A 21,436-nucleotide genomic window follows, 5' to 3' on the forward strand; every position below is an offset into this window, starting at 1 on the left:
GTCTATAGACAAATGAGCCTTAAGTTTAAACCCTAAACCATGATAGGTATGCAGAATAAATAATGGAACCATTTTCAAAGGCTTTTCCTTGATAACCAAAGCCTCTGGTGAGTGGTGATTAAACACTCTTGTGCTGCGTAGGGCATCATGTATTTTGTAATGCTTGTTTTCTCAACAAAAACAACGAAATAAAAAGAACCTAATGAGCCACTTAGTATTATGGTTTAGTAGTATTCTTTTTTACTTGTAAGTGAAAGATTTTAGCTTCGATTCTCACCACAAGCGAATTTGAACCACATTATTGCTAGCCCATTATGAGGTTAAACCCATCATTCCCCCTGGTGTAAATAATATCGTTTATTCAAAAAAAAAGAAAAATACTCTTGAGCCTAAGGGCGGGCATTGGCTGTTGGTTGGGTTAGACTCCAAATTGTTGGCTAACCCAATAGGCTCATGTTTACATTGTTGTAACGCATTGCCAGTCAAGAAAATGGGCAAACCAACCCACCAAAATCATTATTACGCAGGTTTCACGGGTTAGAATTAATTGATTTCTTTATTATTCTTAATGTGCATATGAGTGACAAATAATTAAAAAGGGTTAATCATATTTAAGACCAATTTTTTTATATTCAATCATTAGGTTTAATCTTGAATATTTGCTTATAAATTTAGGTTAGTTGAATTTCAATCCAACTAAGCAAATTTTCTGTTTTGTTAAAAAAAAAATAATAATTAATTTCAAAATCTTGTAATAAATGGTTGCATCTATTTCATGTACCATGGTTTTATTTTATTTTATTTTTTTAACAAACGCTATTATTTAAACTAAAAATGAGGGAGTGGGCTTAGCTTCACAATGAGCTAGCAATAATGTGGTTTAAATTCGCCATTGGCGATAATCGAACCTAAGACCTCTCACTTACAAGTAAAGAGGAATATCACTAGACCGTAATATTAAGTGGCTAATGTACCATGGTTTTAGGTAACTTGTATGTTGCATTTTGATTGTTACCTTTGCGTCTGGTAATCCTTATGTATATGAAAAGTTGAAAACTGAGTACAAGTTTACTACCATTCAAAGCAAGTTTATTGACAATATCATTCATAAATCATTGACTCAGTGGTTGGGATGAATTACAGGCTCGTATTTCATATGGATCGTATTGGATTCAATTATTGGGACTGGTGAATTACATGATGGTAGCTAGAGAGATGTTGAAATGCTTATGTGAGTCTTTAGACATGTTCGATTAACACATGTATAATTCTTTATAACAAACAGGACCTCTGTATCTACTAGTTGACAACATTATCTTTCATATATATTATATATATCGACAACGGTCTCTTTCTATTTTCATATTGTGTTTCAGTTTAAGGATTCGGGGGCTGCAGGTGTTGCCTTTGAGCTAGTTCGGCCAAAAATTTTGCACCAAGTTTTACAGATAATCAAATACAAAGAAACAAACTTAGAGGTCCTTCAAAATAGGTATACTTAACATTGAAAGCATATGAATTCCCATCTAATACCATTTTTTTGGTTGATTTTTTTTCCTTCTAAAAGGTGGACAATTGGTGGCAAGCCACATTTATCCATCATTTTTTGGCCCCGAAGAGGCTATGGGTAGTTTCACCCTGCCCATGGCCATAGTTAAGCAGACTCATCAGCTCAGAACATCGAACCCGAGACCTCTCACATTTGTTTTATACATTGTTGATGTTGAAAGTCTATAAGAAATTTCTTTTTTACTGATATTATTATTATTATTTTAATTAGCAAATAAGGCAAAATTTGCTAATGGGCCATCAAAATTGGTTCAAAGATATGGTTGAAAATAGCACCATAAGACTGAAAACTTAACTATGAAGCCACATGAAGGCATCATTCACAAATAAAGAAAAACAAACTAATTTACGTATCACTTCTCTAAAGAAATGGTAAATAATAGCTCTAAAAAAATTCAGAGAATAGAACTCGTAATCTACCTATGACTCTAAAGTACGAAGTATCATTAAAAGAAGCACTTCAATTGCACTTCAATTATACTGAGCACTAGAAGAATTATTTTTTCTCCAATAGTTAAAAAAAAAATTTTTTTTTTTAAGCAAATGATATTATTTATACTAAGAGCACTTTCACCCCTCTCAAATCTCCTGAGGGATAGTGAATTAAATCCCCTCCCTCCCCCCAAAACTCATCCACCCCATTCCAATTCATTGGGCTCTAGGGGAGCCTAGTTGCTCACCCAGGCTAAAACCGACTAGCCTAGCCCCTAGGCTATGTGACGTAAGGCTAACATAAGCTATAATTAAAAAATTAATTAAAAATTACAAAAAATATATAAAATAATAATTGTTTTTCTATAAATACCTAACCATGTTCTTCCACCTTACACCCTTACACCACATTTCAATATTTTCAAATACTTTCTACCAATCTTTTATAATCATCCGAAATTAAAAATAAATAATAAAATAATAAAATAATAAAATATTTTAATACGAATTGGCTGAGCTATTTAGTTTAGCGATGGAGATGCACTGGGGCAGTTATTGTTCACTAAAGACAGTTATTATTCACTTGGGAGGATTGAATTGCATATTGCCCGATGGGCTTTTTAGGGTTGGAAATGCTGTAAGGAGGTGGGGGAGTGGGGTAAGCCTCACAAAATGGGTTAGCAATAACGTGATTCAAATTCGTATTTGGAGAGAATCGAATATAAAATCTCTTATTTATAAGTGAAGAGAAATACCACTAGACCGTAGTATTAAGTAACTTTATTTATTCGAATTATTTTCTTTGGTGACATAAGTAAATTATTGGCCAAAAAATAAATAAATAAATAAAACCCGAAGTTCATCTTTATTTATCGGAATCATTTTCTTTGATGACATTTAAGTAAATAGTCCCACTTAGTTTTCAAAAGTTTGTACTTTTCATTCTAATGATCTCAAATGTCCACTCACTTAACTCTCTCCTCCTAATAAAACATAAAAGAGATGCCTTTTTCATTGTTACCATCTAAAAGATCCAAAAAGAAAGCTAAAGGTGTGGTGTGACATATATTAGTGGGTTTGGCAAGTGCCATCTTACATATGTCTACATACATTATCATATCAAATGTTCATGTGCCCTAATTTTTCACTTTTTGGGTAAAAATGAAGCATATGCTTTTGCAACATGCAAATTACTTTTACTTATTATCTTGACATTCAATATATTTATCCTTTATGTTTTTTATAATAAATTTTTAGATCAAATGATATTTTATTAAAAACAATCAAGAACGTATATAGGAACAAATATGTTACATCTAACAAGTAGGTCAAACACACTAGTTAAAAGAAATGCTAAATCTTTGCAATTACAAACTCATTAGAATATGACACAATTGCTTAGCCACGGAAGATCCACAATTGCTTAGGTTTAAACCTTGTAAATGGTAGGATTACAGTAAATGCACCATGAGGAAAGAATACATCACTCTCAGATGATCTTGTAATCGCCGACGAAGATAGCACTACTAAGAGTAAACTTCAAAAAAATGTCTAACTTCCTTGTTATAATCCTTTGCCATGTGTGCAAAACCACCACCCGCTAGTCAAAGATTAGAGTTTGAGTAGTAATCCACACTTGCTACAAAGTCTCTCCTCGACAAAGCTAGAGAGTGTCCAAACAATGAAGACTAATGTCATAAGAACGAAAGGGTGACTACAACCAAGAGAGGAAGATAGTTAGAAGATAGGATTTGAAGGGGAGAGAGGAAAGAGATTAAGAAGAATTGCCACCGACTAAGGCCCGACCCTATTTTTCTCTCTAGTAGCTACAATAAAAATGTGGTAATTTTTGTCTAAATAATTAGATTTAGTTTCTTTTTTAATTAGAAGGAAAGACGACAATCTTACTCGTATTGTAAATGTGAGAGTATTTAAGTTAAAATCCTTTCCACCCAATAATTGATTAGATTTATAGTTACACATTTAAAAAATTAATAATCATCAATATTAAAAAAATAATATATTTTTATCATTTAGTACTATAATTTAATGATATTTTTTATTGTTTTTAAGTGAAAAGTTTAATTTCGTAAATGACGAGTTTCATACCAATTTAATTTTTGTCTGAAAACATTTTATGCAAATTTGATCAATAAATCTGACATTTGTCCTTCGATACATACATACATACATACATACATACATACATACATACATATACAGGTCCAGAGATCTTTGAAAAAATTAAATTTTATCCCCATCAATTGAACAAAAATTACCACATTATGCAAAAGAGAATGTGGAGGGCAGTGACAAATGTGCGAGGGTAGTGACAAGTGTGCAATACCTCAACAATATGGGAAACAACTATAAATACATAAAGATGGCAGGACCGCCAGTGCAAAAATCACACATTAGTTGGCACAAAACGTCAAATACAGAGATATTGGCACCTAATGTTGGACCGGCTTCTGTGCCCACCCAGTTCATAGACTCTCATCCGCTTTTATTTTGAGTGGTTATGATTAAGTCATATTAACATTTTATATTAATTATTTTATAAAGATAATAAGACAAAGAATAATAGTGATATAAAATATTAATATAACTTAATCGTGATCATACAAATAGAAGAAAATGAATATGTATAAAAACTGGAAGGTCAGACAATCAAGGTCGCCTAATGCTTATTGGTGCACTCCATAAATTCAAAAAGAAAAAAATATATAATATTTTGTTAAAAGAGATTAGAATAAAAGGTAAGGACAAAATATAGAAATAAAAAAATAAAGAGGAAAAGAAAAGAATATGATTATATGGTGGATATTGCAGCAAACCCAGACCTTCCATGCTCAAAGGGATGAGAGAGACAGCCAATACAGGTTGAAGTTAGATAGAATTATCATAAACTTTTTTTAGAGAGAGAGAGAGAGAGAGAGATTAGATGGTGGGAGAGGAGGAGATGGGGAGAGGGTTTAAGAGAGGGTTTTAGGTCCACCAACTGGTGGTTAGAGATTGAGCTCCTTAACCAAACACTTGATCTTCACCATCCAAACCAGTTAAGCAGAAGCAATTAGCCATTGAGTTCAATTGTTGAATTGAAGCAGAAGCAGAAGCAGCAAGTAGTCAAGGCAACACTTTTCCCAACTGGGTTTCAAGCAAAAGCACTTATTAGAAAAGCAGTGTTGCCCACCAAAGCCTACACACCACCCCCCAAGAAAAAAAAAGATAACCCCATTTATGGAAAAAGAGAGAAAAGTCATCATTTTTCTTGAGTGGCTCAGTAGATACTGAAAAACTTATCTCTCTGTGTGGGTGTGTGTATGTGTGCGTGCGAGTCTCACGTGGGGTTTGAATTTGACTCAGTGATGGATGGAGAATATCTATGATTGCAAAAAAGCAGAAATTTAAAGCTCTCAATTATCTCCCAACACACTAAATATCTTTTTTTTTTTTTTTTTTTTGTTAAATAAATAATATACTTGTTGTTGTTGGGATCGGAAAGTTTGGCTCTGAGACGATCGGGTGATGTTCTCTAAGACTTTTCTGTTCCCCACACAACCCACAACTCTTGAGGGTTTCCAGGTATTTTTTTATTCTTCCATTATATATATATATATATATATTTTTTTTTTTTCCTGGCTTTAATCATCTTTTAGCTGCTCTCTGTCTGTCTCACTCATGAATTTCTCCTTTTCTTCGGTTCTGTTGTTCTCTTTCTCTTTCTGTTTGTTAAGATGATGATCCAGTAATTTCTTTTTCTGAAAATACACAGAGTTAGCAGATTTATTATTATTGTTATTATCATCAATTTATCTAAATATATTGTTCTTAATTTATATTTATATGTTTAATTTTTCCTTCTGTTGGGTTGATTTCTGAATTCTGTTTGCATGTATCTACTATATGTGTGTGTGTGTAGAGAGAGAGAGAGAGAGAGAGAGAGAGATTCCTTCTTTTTAAGAGTTCTATGTAATTAATAATCATGATGTAATTGGAAGCTTTCAAACTGAAAAAGTTGTATAAATCCTTTGATTGCCAGAAACCTAAAAAGTTCATATGTCAGCATCATATACGTAAATGTTAAGTTCTTGCATACGAAGATTGCTTTTTGGATGATTAAATGAGCTGTTTGTTGGGCATTAATTATAAGCTTCTGTGTGTTTGTACTTGGTAGTAAATTTTGCTTTGGTGAATTGATTTTCTTCTGTGAGGATTGCCTGGAAGTGGAATCTCAACCAGTAAATTTTTCTGTATATGTCATTGGAGACTTGAGCACTTTGCTTTAATGCATTGGCTTATACTGGTGTGAGTGAGTAATAAATAATACAGTGACAATTAAATTCCTGCAAACTTGCTAGTTTTTCGAGTATGGTACGGTTTTGCCAATGATGGAAGTTCTACTCATTTTTTCAGTGTTCGGGATGAGCATGTAATTGGGCTCATATAGCTGTTAAGGGGTTGAGAGAGCTATGTCAAGTTACTATACTGGTTCGAATAATCAAAAAGATGCAACGCCAATGCTCTATTTAAGGGAACCTTTGCCTAGTTCTTATCCAGAAGCACCTCTCGTCTCTGGTAACATGATGATGTATATGAACTCTGGGTCATACTCGGACGCATTGGCTGGGAGTTCTCAGCAGCAAAACAACTTAGGCTCCTCGGTCGGGGGTTCAGATTCCAACCAGCAGCAGCATGATGTCCTATCGCATCTTGGTGGCGCGCATGTTGGAGAGCAGGGATTCAGTCCATGGAGGGAGGGTAGAAATGAGATGCTAGTTACGCACCCCATGGGTACTTCTTCAGGTATTCTTCATGGTGGACACAACTTGCAAGGTCAGGGGTTGTCCCTCAGCCTCAGTACACAAATCCCATCAGGAATGCAAATGCCTTCTATCTCGTACCGGAATAACAACATGGGTTTTGCTTCATTCTTAAGTCCTAATGCATCCGTTTCAAGTGAGGGTGACGGTAGGAATGGTTCTTTTAGAGATGAGCAGCCAAGAAATGTTGAATATTTGCAATCTGGTTTTCCGGGAGGCAATCCAGATTCAAGTAAAGGGGATTTGTCTCCATATGGGATGTCGACTATGGCAAGAACCATTCCCCATAACAAATACCTCAAAGCAGCACAACAACTGCTTGATGAAGTCGTCAATGTCCAGAAAGCACTGAAGCAGCATGATAGAGAGAAGAACCAAAGCACACACAATCATCAGAAGAGTTTCAAGGAAGGAGATGATGGATCAAAGAATGATCTTGAGAGTGGAGTATCTACAAACCCTCAAGAGCTGGCCAATAACTCACCGTGTGAGCTTTCACATGCCGAGAAACAAGAGTTGCAAAGCAAGTTGACGAAGCTTCTGTCTATGCTAGATGAGGTATGAGCAATGCATATAGTTTAATGTCTCTTTATGAGTTAATTATATGGTCTGGTCAGTTTGTCATAATGTTAAGAGCTTAAATCAATTTTAGTTGCAAATTTGATTGGCATTATCCTTTTGTCTTCGCGCTTTCTACACTGTGATGATTGCTTTACATCACCTGTCTTTGTTACTTCTTATGTGTGTGATGTGTTGCATGTTTAGGCAGGTGATATTATGTAGCATGTTTATTGTCGGTGATCGCCTCATCAGTATGCTTTTATGTTGATGATATTGTTCTGTTCTCTTAGGCTCTTAGTTACTGGTTTCACAGTAATGACGGAAATGATCAGTGATATGTTTCTTTAATTTTTAAAAATAGGAAATACAAAAGGATCAAGACATGCAATAACAGTCTTCTTAAGCAAAACCAAACAAAATGCATAATGGTTTCGTTTTTGAGCTTATGTCAATTGTTGATTGTTCCAACTGAAACTGATCAATTAATGATGTAGTCATACAGTGATGCATTGATAGATAAACCAACATCTGGTAACGATTCCATTACGGTTTTGTTCTTCGATTCAGACATATTTTAATGAAGAAAAAGTTTCAAGAATTTCCAAAAGTTTTGAGTATATCCTTTCATGTTTAAGGGATGTTTACACTGGCAATTGATTGATCCTCCATCTTTCCAGTTGAAGCACCTGGAGCCTTGCATTGTGTTTGACATGTGAAATAGTTGGGGCTCTCAATTTTTCTCCCAACGGAATATCTCCAAGCGGAATATATTCCAACTATTCTTTAGGTTTCCTAGGTGTCTAATAAATTGAACGAGATGCTATGGAATGAAGCATAGCATCCTCATGCGATTTCTAAATAAGTTTAGGCTATTGATTTATCTCAAGCTTATCATTAAAAGGTGTTTTAGATATAGGTTTTGGCTGTTTAGTTGACATGTCGATAAGCATTTTATGAAACAATTACTCTACCATTGATTGAAGGCATTTGCATATACTAGTCATTCTGCTAAGAAAATGGGGAGATGCGAAGTAAAATTGACCTCAATGAAATATTGGGGTTATTGTTCTCCTTATTTTCTTACCCCGTATGTTTACGGACTCTGATGGAACATCAAGGTGATCCTTCTATGTTGACAGTTGACGCAAGTACCCTGTTCTGCTAAGAACCAGAAACAATATAAGATGTAGAATTGACCGAAGGTACCATTGTTAATTGTTGATGCGAGTGGAGAAGGACAACGCCATTATTTGAGGCCAGAATTTCCATGGTCCCTGAGTTGCTAATGATTATATTTCTGGTTTTCGTTTCTGTTAATTGAGGCAATTTACTTCTGGAGCAGCTAATGATTACGGAAAATATTTCTACGATCATTGTTTCTTTGAGGATGTTGTAGAAATTTGTGGTTGTGGTTGGTTGTTTCTCGTAGGCCTTTGTCTGATATAATGGAGCTCCTATTTTTCCCATGAGGTGTAATGGTGTTTATATCACAATCACAGGTTGACAGAAGGTACAAGCAGTATTATCATCAGATGCAGATTGTTGTATCGTCATTTGATGCGATAGCGGGAAGTGGGTCAGCTAAACCGTACACAGCTGTTGCCCTGCAGACTATTTCACGTCACTTTCGGTGCTTACATGATGCAATCACAGGGCAGATACGAGCAACCCGTAAAAGCCTTGGGGAGCAAGGTGCCTCAGGAAGCATGAAAGGAGTTGGAATATCTCGCCTCCGTTATGTGGACCAGCATCTCAGGCAGCAGAGAGCCCTTCAGCAGCTTGGCATGATGCAACAACATGCATGGAGACCACAAAGAGGTTTGCCGGAAAGCTCTGTCTCAATTCTGCGAGCATGGCTGTTTGAGCATTTCCTTCATCCGTAAATCCTGACTTCAACCCTTTCCTCAATTTCTTTTCCGAAAACTTTATCGATTATCAGTTCTTGACGTAATTTAATGTTAATATTGATATTTTCCAGCTATCCGAAGGATTCTGATAAGATCCTGCTAGCAAGGCAGACAGGCTTGACTAGAAGTCAGGTAATGACGAAGTAATCATGTTTTACATAGCATTTTTCCTTAGGCACCACATACATACATAACAGAGAATAAGATCTTTTATCTTTATTGACTTCAATACGTATAACATTATGATCCTCGCAAAATCTGCTGAATTAGGATATGGAATGTACAGCTTGAAAGAAATTGCAAACTACAAAGCAATCCGGGAAAAGGAATAACTGTTTCGTTCTGCAGGTTCTTGCAGCTACAAGAATGCTGCATAATTCATAACAAAAATCGATTATTGAGTACAAATGTTTACATTTTTAATTTGAATTAACTCGATATGTGAAAGTTCGTGTACTCTTTTATTGCGGCGCAGGTCTCAAACTGGTTTATCAATGCACGAGTGCGCCTTTGGAAGCCCATGGTTGAGGAGATGTACAAAGAAGAGGCTGGTGATGCTGAGATGGACTCCAACTCTTCATCTGAGAATACACCTCAAACAAAAAAAGGTGACAACACGAGGACCATGGAAGACGGAGTAGAAGGTATGCAACCTAGCGCAAGTTCGACAGCCATTGAGAAATTCAGCACGGGACAATTTATGGATTCCAAATCTGACCATTTCCATGACGTGGAAATGGCTGGATCCACTGGATATGCCAATTTCCAGAATGTGACTCGTCATGAAGCTGAAGCTGAGTACGGGCTCGTCAAGCTTAGAGAGGGGCAAAGGCCTGGTATGGATGACTCGAGTCTCTTTTCTGATGCAAATGTTCAGACTGATAGGAACAGTGAGAGGTTTACGGCAGCTGCTGCTGCATACCACATGCCGGAGCTGGGGAGATTTGGAAGTGGAAGCGGGGTTTCTCTGACACTGGGATTGCAGCATTGTGACGGTGGCGGTAGCCTACCCATCTCTAGTGGGACTCATCACGGGTTTGTTTCTGTGAGAGGGGACGATTTATACAACCCTGCAGCTTCTTCTGTAGGATCTGAGACAGCAGATTTTGAATGCCTTGATTCCGGGAACCAGCAGCAACACAGATTTAGTTCCTCCCATCTGTTACATGATTTCGTAGTGTGAAAGATGCTTCATTGCATATCCACATTACTTATATCCAAAATATTTTTGGGGCGGGGGAGAAAAAAAAAAACAGACAGCGATAGGCTTTCGACTGCTGGTTGAGGAACATTCGACTTTGCGATGCAAATGGTGAAAAGGAATGTTGCATTCCGCCAGACATTGGAAACATACTACTAGTACAGTTGTAATATATGAAGAAATTGATTGAAGGTCAGCATATTTGTAAAGATGAGATGCATATTCTTTGTTTAGTAAGTTGGAAGGGAAAAATGTACAATCAGTGCCAAACTCTGTTGATGGTATTGAAGAAAATAGAATAGTTCGTAATAAAGCTTGCTGGAAAGTTGTCCGCCTGTTATTTCGATGTTGCCGAGTCAATTTCATCAGGGGCAAGAAGAGGGGTTTCGTTCCCTTCGGAAGAAAGACTTGTGTTACCGGGGATATGTCGCCGTGAATGAGGGTACTCACACGAGAATATATCTCCGGTGACATGCAAGAATCCGCCCTTCTTTTGTCTCGGCATCTTGTGGCTGAAACTGTTGCTTGTATTCCCTTTTCTAATCATGGGTTGGCTAAACCCCTGAATTCTTGAAAGGCAACGTAACATAGTAAAATTCACTAGACCATCATCTAAGACCCCCAACCTCAGATTAGATCACATAGATGGAGGAGGAACTGTTGTGAGAGAGATGGGAAAGAAGATGAACAGAGAGATAAGGGAGTTGGAAGGGAGAGATGGAGATGGAGAAAGAGATGGGGAAGTTGGAAACAAGAAAAATGTTTTTGGAGATGGAAAGGGTGAGGAAAAGTGGGTTCCTCCTAGCCTAGCCTTTTATTTTGTTAGGAAATGATTTGGTTCTAGCATATCGTTGTTATTATCATCGTTATGTTTTCTGATATGTGATTAACATGTCGTCGATATTTCATTTCAGAAACCAAATATCAAAAGTGGATCATTTTAGCCAATTAGGACCGCAAAGATAAAGTAGCCCATGTGCCACAAGAGTATCCAACCAAGCAGAAATTATCTCCCGCACATTTATTTGCTTTACTTACACCCCACATAAGAATTCATTATTTAATACATGTATCCAATATCATTGTTCTTCAGCCTCTATGGTCATCTGGCAAATGGTCGCATTGGATATGTGGGTATGCGGGTTGGTGGTGAGAGAGCAAGCAATTCTAAGTGACACGAACCTAGCCATTGTTCGACAGTGACAAAGTTGTTGAGCGAAAGTAACATTTTTCCGGTTGATTGGTGCAACGCCCAACGATGACAAGTACGAGCGACTAAAAATAAATAAAGCTTGTCTGGTTTTCTTGAACTCAAAGCAAGATGTCCAGAACTAGCATAACCATATACACTTAACTGTAAATGCTCTATTTCCTTGAAGATCAGTTAAATTAAAAGCAGAATGCTTAGCCCCCAAAACGAAGCAGCGGTACAAACCAGACTCGAACAAGAGAAATCACACCGAACATCATAGTTCATGTATCCTAGAAGACGAAAAGCACCCTCCTTCAAACAGCGTTGTCAAAATTTCCGTTCTTCACAACTTTTACATGTCAGAATCCATTGCCCGGTGGACATAGAGGGACTAGTCTGATTCTAAGAGCAGAAAACAGAAACTGCCTGTACTAACGAATAAACGCTAAGCAACCTGCCTGAAATTCTTCCAGAAATCAAAAATCTAATGTGAACAGACAAAGGACGGAATGTCAACCAAAGTATAGTGAGAAAATATTCCCTACTCTGTACGTCAGTTGTCAGCCCAATGACGATGGCAGTACCTACCTGAAATTATAGAAATAAGTAGTTAGGATATACCAACAGAAACATTTAGGTGTTGGAACTCAATAACGACAATTAGATGTACAAGAGTACAAACCTTCTGTACACAAGCTTCACATCCTCCCTCAACACTGGACTTTCGAGGAAGGGATCATCACTCTCATTCACATCAATGGTCTCCACTTCAAAATCCCGGTAACCACAATATTCATTCCATTCAAACCACATTTTTGCAATTGTTTCTTTTTGGAAGCAAGTGCTATGATCTTCCTCTTCAGGTGAATTAGCAGCTACCAATCTATACACGAAAACTTTCTTCTTCTGACCTGGTCTAAATGCACGACCGATGGCCTGCCTGCTCACTGAGGGGTTAAGATGTACATCCAGAAGTATTAGTCGAGAAGCCCCTACCAACGATATACCCTCCCCACAAGCCTTAATTGAGCCGAAGAAAACCTTTGCGGTGGGGGAATTGTTAAATCTATCCATAGACCATTCCCGTTGCTCAGAGCTTGACTCACCTGAGATCACAAACATTTCTCTCCCAGCACTCCACCCCTTCATTTTGACTACTAATCTCTCCAAAAATTTCAGTGGTAGGAGGTACTGACTAAAAACTAAAAGTTTCTCACCCGCTGACTCACATAAGTTCAGTATATTAAGAAAGAATCTTGCCTTGACTCCATCTTTCACATCTATTTTGTCCAAGAGCTCATCCACTCTGTCATCTGGATCAGTAGGCTTCCAAGCCAAGTTGGACAGTTTTGGGTGAAGATAAACAGCACTTCCAACAGCATTTTGCTTGAACTTTCTTGCAAACTTCTTTAATTTCTCTGTCTCGTGCTTCTGCTTGGGGGTGAGATTTAGTACCACAGTGAAATCAACTAGCCCAGGAAGTTCATCGAGGGTATCTCCTTTGTAATAATGAAGCACCTTGCTAGTCATCTCACGCAATTCGTGTATGACAGTGACTTTCCTTCGAAAATCATTATCCTTCTGTAGAGTATGCTCCACTAGTTCATAGAAGGCTGATTCACTACCAGCTTTGAACTGCTTCCTTACACCTGGTATATGCACTCTACTCATGATCCGCTTGATGATGGGTCGGGATGTTTCAGCTCTTAAAAACTTAGGACGAACAAGATTCAAAAGGTTGAATACTTCGTTGACATGATTTTGGAAAATGGTTCCAGAAAGTACAACTTTCCTAGGTGTCTGCAACTTTGCAAGGGATTGGAACACGTCAGTGTTATCATTTCTTGGAGTATGCCCTTCATCCAGAATAAGAATTGAAGGTGCCTTCAGCAATATTTCTTGGCACGCAGTTGATACCTTGCTAGTTTCTCGATCACAAACGATAGAGGAGAATTGCTTGTACCCTAAGAAAAGGATACTCTTGTGCTCCACCCATTGTTTCAACACCTCCAGCTGCTGTGATCGATTGTCTGCTTTATTTTCATAGAAATCAATTAATGGAATATCCTCCACTTGCCAAATTTTAAACTCCTTTTTCCATGTATCCAGGATTCCTTTAGGAAGAACAATCAGGGGTCTTGCATTTGGATACTTAGCTAGAAAACTTTGCATGAAACTTATTATCATAAATGTTTTACCAGAACCTGGAGCATGGGCCAAGATGCAACCACCAGGATTATCACCAACCAAGTTGCTAACAAGAAAATTGAAACCCTCCACTTGATGAGGTTTCATTTGTTTCATATGTCTTGGGTGAGCAGATATCTCAGTAAGTATCAAACCATCCTCTGACAATTTAAATCCATCTATCTCGGCTGAATCTCTTTCTTTGCCATTCCGAGAATCAGGCATGTAAGTTCTTGTACTCCTTTTGACCTGAGGTAAACAGAAAAAAAATGATACTATGAAACTTGCTTCCAGAAGAGGCCATTTAGCTGTTGAGATATCAAATAACTTCCAATGAGTTTACGCAGATCCGTGATCCATTTATATCAGACTTTGATTCCACAGCAATGAGGCAAATACAAAAACTAGAATTCAAGGCAAAAATAAAAAGTTCAACCAGGCAGTAACACAAATATATCACTTCCAATATGTTATAAATTCATCAAACTTCTAACAATTTATCTATCTACTATTGTTGGGTTGCTATTCTCAGAATATTATCTCCTTGTCTGAAAACCCTGGTTATCTCATTTAAATTCAACTGCTCCTGAGCCTGGTTAAGAGAGAGTAATGTGGTGGGTTCACAATCAATTATGAACATTGTCAAACACTATGAGTACGTCCTTCAGAGATACATGCTGGGTTTTTCTACCAGACAGACTTTATTGGACTTCATAATAAGTAGAGAGAAGTCAACCTTTGGTTTGCTTTCTTGTTGCAAAATGTTTAGGGAGTTGTCTAGTGCCAAAAATCATGGGGAGAATTAACAAAGAAAAAAGACAAGAAACCTATAGGGATACCCAGTTAACTTATTTTTTGACGTTTCCTTTGGAGATGCTCTAACGTGGTTGAAATTTGCTTTTGGTGAGAATCGAACCTAAGACCTCTCACTTACAATTGAAGAGGAATACCACTTACACCGTAGTACTAAGTGGCTACCCAGTTAACTAATTCACATGGTGAGTTTACTATATTGGCTGGCTCATTGAGAATCTGGGATATCCAGTGCACCAATTAATAGATAGGGGTATCTACATGTTACATCGGATTAGGTTGGGGTATTTCTCATCTAATGCAACCCTGTCACGTTGAATTTTTCTTCATGCACAACTACCTAATATTGGTCCTAACCTCCTAGAACCAAAAGAATTGAATTGACTGAATGATTGGATTAGATTGATTAGGGCTAAAAACAAACACCAATTTTGTTCAGAAACTAAGAAAAAAAATTGGACAAACAATTATGAAACCCCAATCGAAGCACGATGGTCAGTCATTCCTGCTCAGTCCATCTTGTTTAGAAAACTTTATATATATGGTCTGGTTTGGGTTTTTTCAGTTTAAAATATACAAAAACAAACAGATGCATATCAGGTTTAAAACAATGAAGCGGACCTGACCTATATAAACTAATGAAACCAACAAGAGCTGATCAGATGAAACCAACCCTATTGACAGGTTCACTGCCAACTACAGGGACATTTTACGCATTCCCTAGCCCTGTTCACATTTTTTTATACAGGCAGATAGTCAACCAGAGAGATTGTTCATAAAGGACCAGAAGAGAAGGATTAACCTTCGTGTTTCCCCCAAGATGGATTAAAACTATCACAAACTCTTCAAACTCATGGTTGTAGACCACAGATTCACATGTCATGCTCCTACCATTCATAATGAATAACTAGAAAAGAACCAATGTGTTATATGAGTTAGATCAACATATTAGTTCTTCAGGTTACCATGAACACCTCTTGTGGAATGTGGAAACAATAGATCCTCAACTCACAAAAAAAAAAAAAAAAGCAATCATTTCAGAATTTTATTACTAAAGTCTCCTATTCCACTCTAGATAACAGGAGCTGAATGCTTCCTTTTCCTATATGAATTGGTACATCAATCTAGCAACATTTTGGTCGAGAAACTGAATTTCAAATTGAGCTAATACAAGGATGGTCAAATCAGCTGCTGAATCAGGTAGCCATAGGGACCTGCTCCACTAGGGGAGAGTTTGGGTAAGAACAATCAGGTTTGGGGCTGGCATGGAGACTTTTATTAAACCAGGATGTAGCAGGGCATGAATTGGTAATAACAATGGGAAACATGAATCCAAATTATTAATTTATTTAATTATTACTATTTTTTTTTTAAAGAAAGCATTCTGCTGCTGTGCCCTACGTTATTGAAAAACTCATACAAGTAAAAAGAAAAGAGGGAAATGCCTTAGAATCAAGGTTCTAAAAGACGCTAGGCGCTAGTCAGGCAGCGGGCTGGGGCCTAGCACCTAAGCAGATTTAAGTAGGGAACTGTTATTAACACTCCAACAATCTCAATCAACACTCCTCACAAGTGTACGTTTCATTCTAATTATAGAAAGTTTGGAGTGCCAAATGAGATTTTGGAGTGCCAATAACAATTCCCTTTAAGTACATCCATTATATTTCGTGTAAATAAGTGTCTACATGTACTTTAAATATATATAATTTCATCATAAACTACAAAATAGAATGACATATATATTATGAAGTGTTGGAACATAATGGACACATGCAGAACAATGATATAATGTGTGTTCATTTAAGTATGCAAAAAGTCTCTTACAATTTATTGAAAAAAATAAAATGCAAAATGATAGTTAACTATTTTCTGTATAAGTGAGTCGCGACCTAGGCGGGTCTGGGCAAGCTAGGCGGGAGCCTAGGTAGTCTAGGTGGGAGCCTTGGCAGGTCTAGGAGCCCTTTCTTAATTTTCAAATGCCCAGGCATTAATCGGCGCGGTGGTCAGCCGCCTAGTGCCTAGGTGGCGCTAGGCGGAGATTTTTAGAACAATGCTTAGAATGCTATCAATTTCATGCGTCTTCTTCTCTATTTCTAGCAACCAAAAGTGGATGCCAAAAGTTGAAAAAGACAAAAGAAAAGGGAGGGGCTGGTCATGCCTTCACAAAATAAGGGGATTGAGAAGATGAGAGTAATAGATGACTTGATTTCGTCATTGCTCCATTCATTTTGAGGAATCAAAGGAGAGTTCACAGAAAAAGAAAGCCTGAATTGATAAGGCAAAGAAGATGGAAAACGAAAAACTTTATATATGCAATACAGTAGATAATTAATATGATTGCATCTTTGGATTCAACTGACAAATTGGAGGACATGAAGTGCTTAGATGCTCCGGTTCTTGCATGTACGTTTTCCCTTTTTATTTCATTTTGTGCAGAAAGGAATTTTGATAATACTTGGGCTTATGTATCAATGTGGAGGAATTATGGGTCAGGTTCTTCATTTATAGAAACCAGTGAACAAAAATGATTTATTAATGTGGAGGGATTATGGGTCAGGTTTGGGTAAATCCATAAGGGCCCATTGCAAGATAAACGGGTATGGATTTGTGGGTGCCCACCCACAGGTAATTTCGCCAATCCTACTTAAACTCGTATAATGGGCCAACCTATCCTACTTGTACACTGCACAAGCGAATAACAGTCTCAGAAATCGTCATAAGAGAAAGCTGATTCAATGGCTGTTAAACTTTTGTTTTCCTGTTGGTTCTAGTGTTATCACTGATACCTAGAGAGAATTGGTACATGTGCCTATAAGCCCTGTTGAAGTCGGTCTTCCAAAACAATATAAAGAAATTCAAATTCTAACTGTGTGCTTACATTAAGACAAAAATTCAAATGTGCTTTCATATTTAATCTAATCAAGTTTAAAAAAGGAACGCTAACCATGCACATACCTTGTTATACTGAAACTCAAATATTGTCTCAATTGCTCTGTCAATAACCCCACAAATGCGGCAAACATATCCAATATCATCCTTCAAGACAAAAGAATGATCACAGTCACCTTCCTCTTCCCCGCCACTCATTCCTTCTACAGCAGCATCCTATCAGAAACAGCAATTGTCAACATAAGATAATCATGACAACTGTGAATCTGGAAAGTTATCGAAGATTTTTGGACAAAATATTCTTAACTCTGATGCTTATACTAGTAATTTGACATATAGACACTTTCCCTGTGAAATTGAATAGGGATGACAAACTTGCAAAAACGTACTATTTACTGGGAGATATATTTTTTCCTATCCTGTTTACTCAATATTTAAGGGTTTTTTCCTCCCTAAACATTAATCTCTGTTCAGGTGAGCAATCACTTTAATTGGGAAATGAGTTTTATTAAGCATCAGTGGCTCTATTTTTTCAGAAATAATTATTATATCAAAGACGGAAGTTGTTACTTTGAGCTCGAGCAAAGCAGAGAGAGCTGACACAATCTGCACCAAACATGTGACAAGCCAACATGTTTTTCCAATTTGGAACATAAAATACATGCACATAGCAAAGAAACATGTTATTATAGTAAAGAATGTACATAAATGATACCTTGTTAGTTTCTAAACCCATTGACATTTCATTCCAAATATCTCCCAGACCATCATCTTCTTCAACATCTGTCTGGTAATCACCATCATCTTCTACACCAACATAAATTCCTGGGTGATTCTTGATTCCTGTTTCACTGGACAGACTTGGTTTTTGACCTGGAAGTCTGTTCTCCAAAAAGTCCCTTTCCTGAACATACGTTGACCAATCATTTGACAGATAGGATTAAATTGAGCAGGAAAGTAGAGATATTATATATAGGGCACACATACCACTGTGTTATTCATGGAATTCTGTTCTGACGATTGTCCCAAGAAAACCTCCCGGAAAGAATACGATGGTTGTGGCAAGACAACCTCTTTGAAAGGATAAGATCTCGGATCTTCACTTTGTTCCTCATCTGAATCAATGATTACCACAGGCCTCACTGATGCAGGAGCATTATTTTCAACGCAGTCATCCTCCAAATCAATGACTTTATCACTAGCTAGTGGATTTTCAGATTTGGGAGCTTTTTTACTCTGCCTCTTGTCTTCCTCCAGGAATGCATTTGCCAGTGCAGGATACTTTGCAAAATAAGGGACCATAGTTTGGGTCTTTTTAGCAAGAACTGCCTCTATCTCCTTTGTAACACTTCCATATTCACCACAGTCTAACCTCTCCAGCAAGTTCCGTATGGCAAATGGATCAGTGTAGTCAACAACTTCTGAAGTAGACTTAGGTTTCTTCTCTACAACTTCATCATGCTTACTTACAGAGAAGTCCAAGCCATCATAATTCTTTCCGTCCAAACAGAGTTTCATCCTCTTATGCCCCTTGGAATACAAACCTGAGCTCAAATGGAAGGTAACATACAAATAGATATAAAAATGAGGATCTTGCGAAAGATAAGAAGAAAAAGAAAGTAGGCAAATTACAGAAACTCATAAGTTCAGAAAACCATCTAGCCAAGTATATCAAATCAGCATCAGCATAGGAAAGAGGAGGAAATTATATGTGAAAAACTTGGATTTTTTTCCCTTTTGTATGAGTATAAGTGGAGGATATTGTGTGCTTTCTTAATAGAAATTGCATCCTAAAGCAATGCAAGATGCATGAACATAAAAAATGAATTATATATTAATTTCAAAAGTTTACAATACAAACCTTGTATACGTACTGTTTAACACTTCACAATGCAATGCATGCACGAAAATTCTAGGCGATCATAGAAGTAGCACAACCACAAGGGTAATAGAGGTCCAGGTTAATAGTATTACTTGTTATATTTTGAAGGTAGGACAGAATAGCAGCACTGACAATGCTTAAGTAACAAGAGAAAATCAATCTGCTGAGATTCAGTTTCAGCTGGACTGATGGAGACAGCTAAAAGGCAGAGGACACATTATTGGACCTAAGGTTCAATATTTTGGTCATGACAAGAACAATTTGATGAAGAAAAGAGTTGTGTAATATTAGTTAACTACAAGTTGAAAAATATGTTGTTGTTCAGCATCAATCTATTTATGTTTCTTTGTTTGCCGAGTCAGATAGCTGATTTATAAGACAGTAAAAAACATACATCTAGCCTCAAAGCTAGAAAACTTCTGATGAAAACAAAAGCAATATATCAGAGCTGAAGTTTTTTAATACGAACGTCAGCTTCTAGATTATATCCATACAGCCTAACTCTCATGGAACATGAAAAATTCACAAATCACAAAATATTTTATTAGTTGGTGACGTCAACTATGGAGAATGGAATTCACAACGTTTGCCCAAAACCTTAACTGTTAAATTTCAAGACTGCATTAGTGGGGCTTTTCAGGGCATGCTACTACTTGTTCACAGTAGAAGCAGACCTAACACCGTTTGGTAATTTGCAACAAATAACTTTGGCAAGAAGAACAAGTTCTCTTTTTTGGATAGCACAGAATCTGCACAAGGTGTTGCGCTTCCAAAGGCTGTATGTCTTTCATACCCCACTTCTTGTGCCCTCAACCCAAATAAAATAAAAACTTATTTCTCAGTTTCTCAACAATAGCTACACAATAGCCACAGACTACTGAATTAGCCCTATTACAAACCACAAACTACAGAACCCTAATAACCCACAATAACTAAACAATCCCTACAATTTTTCTTTGTAATCAAATTTCTAATCTTCAAGTCCCCATTTTAATGCATAAAAAATTTCAATTTTTTTCAACCAAAACGTTAATTTCACAAAATGTAATCCCACACAATTGGTTTGTCACAAGCTCAACCTGCATTTCTCTCACATGCCACAACAATCCAAATTTCCAGATACACACACACACACACACACACACACATGTATAGAGAGAGCGAGAAGCTTACTGTCATATGTAGTTTTAATGGGGGATACATCAATTGGTGACTCCATGGCTCAAACACTGAGAACACAAGAAACCCAAAACAAAAAGTCGGTCACTTCCATTAACCAAAAGACAAACCGAGATGACAAAATCGCCATTTTTGTACAATGGAAACACTTCCGAGCTAAAGGAAAAAAAATCAAATTAAAAGAAGCAAAAATCAGAAAAAGAAAAAAAAAAAAAAACCTTAAATTTGGGAATTTAGAGAGGAAAAAGCAATCGCATTTGGCTTCCGAGTACGAAACAGCCACTCCCTCTTGCCCTCGCAAAAGACTCTCGGAGCGAGAGCGTCGGCACGAGCGTGACGAGTGTCCGTACACAAACCCTTTTACAGCAGCAGCTGCTTCTCCTTCAGGCGTCAGCGAGGAATGCAGAAATGAAAGCTTCAGAGAGAGAGAGAGGAGCTTTGTGTGTTGGGGGCGGACCGTGTGAAGGTGTGAGGGAGTGACGTGGCGGTATTTGATTTGTTGGTGGGGTGGGGTTCGCTTGCAGTCGTCATTGTCACGCAAGGAATCGGAAAGCGACTTGCGGTCCCGCAAAGGGATATGAGGGATGTTTGGATACGTGAAAATACAGCTCCCGGGACGGTACAGATTCAGGCCAGTGTTTGGCATGCGTTGAAATTGAAACGACACCTGTGTCCATATTTTGCCAATTTTGGTAAAAAGTTAAAAGCTAGGGTGACCTAATTTGTTTATACTCTTTTTCGCTTGTCTACGCAAAAATGTAATGAATATTTTAATGATAGAGTACGGGTCAAAACCGTAAC

The 21,436-nt window shown here is 37.3% G+C and overlaps 2 protein-coding genes across 2 annotated transcripts; one reads left to right on the forward strand and one right to left on the reverse strand.

Moving 5' to 3' along the window:
• Positions 1-4,855: 4,855 nt before the first annotated feature.
• On the forward strand, positions 4,856-10,839 carry LOC137729788 (BEL1-like homeodomain protein 6). Its single transcript, XM_068468810.1, has 5 exons — positions 4,856-5,586; positions 6,418-7,382; positions 8,885-9,264; positions 9,364-9,424; positions 9,768-10,839. Exons 2-5 carry the CDS (start codon positions 6,474-6,476, stop codon positions 10,473-10,475), a joined length of 2,058 nt encoding a protein of 685 aa, XP_068324911.1. The 5' UTR covers positions 4,856-5,586; positions 6,418-6,473; the 3' UTR covers positions 10,476-10,839.
• A 610-nt stretch (positions 10,840-11,449) lies between these two features.
• On the reverse strand, positions 11,450-21,125 carry LOC137729787 (protein CHROMATIN REMODELING 35). Its single transcript, XM_068468809.1, has 7 exons — positions 20,854-21,125; positions 20,630-20,685; positions 18,562-19,118; positions 18,290-18,478; positions 17,641-17,790; positions 12,368-14,121; positions 11,450-12,273 (listed from the first exon to the last, which is right to left on the reverse strand). Exons 2-7 carry the CDS (start codon positions 20,673-20,675, stop codon positions 12,270-12,272), a joined length of 2,700 nt encoding a protein of 899 aa, XP_068324910.1. The 5' UTR covers positions 20,676-20,685; positions 20,854-21,125; the 3' UTR covers positions 11,450-12,269.
• Between the last annotated feature and the right edge of the window lie 311 nt (positions 21,126-21,436).

The sequence above is a fragment of the Pyrus communis genome, chromosome 3 (assembly GCF_963583255.1).
Source record: "Pyrus communis chromosome 3, drPyrComm1.1, whole genome shotgun sequence".
Classification (NCBI taxonomy): domain Eukaryota; kingdom Viridiplantae; phylum Streptophyta; class Magnoliopsida; order Rosales; family Rosaceae; genus Pyrus; species Pyrus communis.

Excerpts from the sequence above, each read along its gene's own strand:
- LOC137729788 (XM_068468810.1), top strand. The coding sequence starts at position 6,474 with ATGTCAAGTTACTATACTGGTTCGAATAATCAAAAAGATGCAACGCCA. Across the intron at positions 7,383-8,884 it reads TTCTGTCTATGCTAGATGAG|GTTGACAGAAGGTACAAGCA; the intron begins GTATGAGCAATG and ends TCACAATCACAG. Across the intron at positions 9,265-9,363 it reads TTTGAGCATTTCCTTCATCC|CTATCCGAAGGATTCTGATA; the intron begins GTAAATCCTGAC and ends GATATTTTCCAG.
- LOC137729787 (XM_068468809.1), bottom strand. The coding sequence starts at position 20,675 with ATGGAGTCACCAATTGATGTATCCCCCATTAAAACTACATATGACA. Across the intron at positions 19,119-20,629 it reads CATTAAAACTACATATGACA|GTTTGTATTCCAAGGGGCAT; the intron begins GTAAGCTTCTCG and ends ATTTGAGCTCAG. Across the intron at positions 17,791-18,289 it reads TGGGTTTAGAAACTAACAAG|GATGCTGCTGTAGAAGGAAT; the intron begins GTATCATTTATG and ends TGTTTCTGATAG.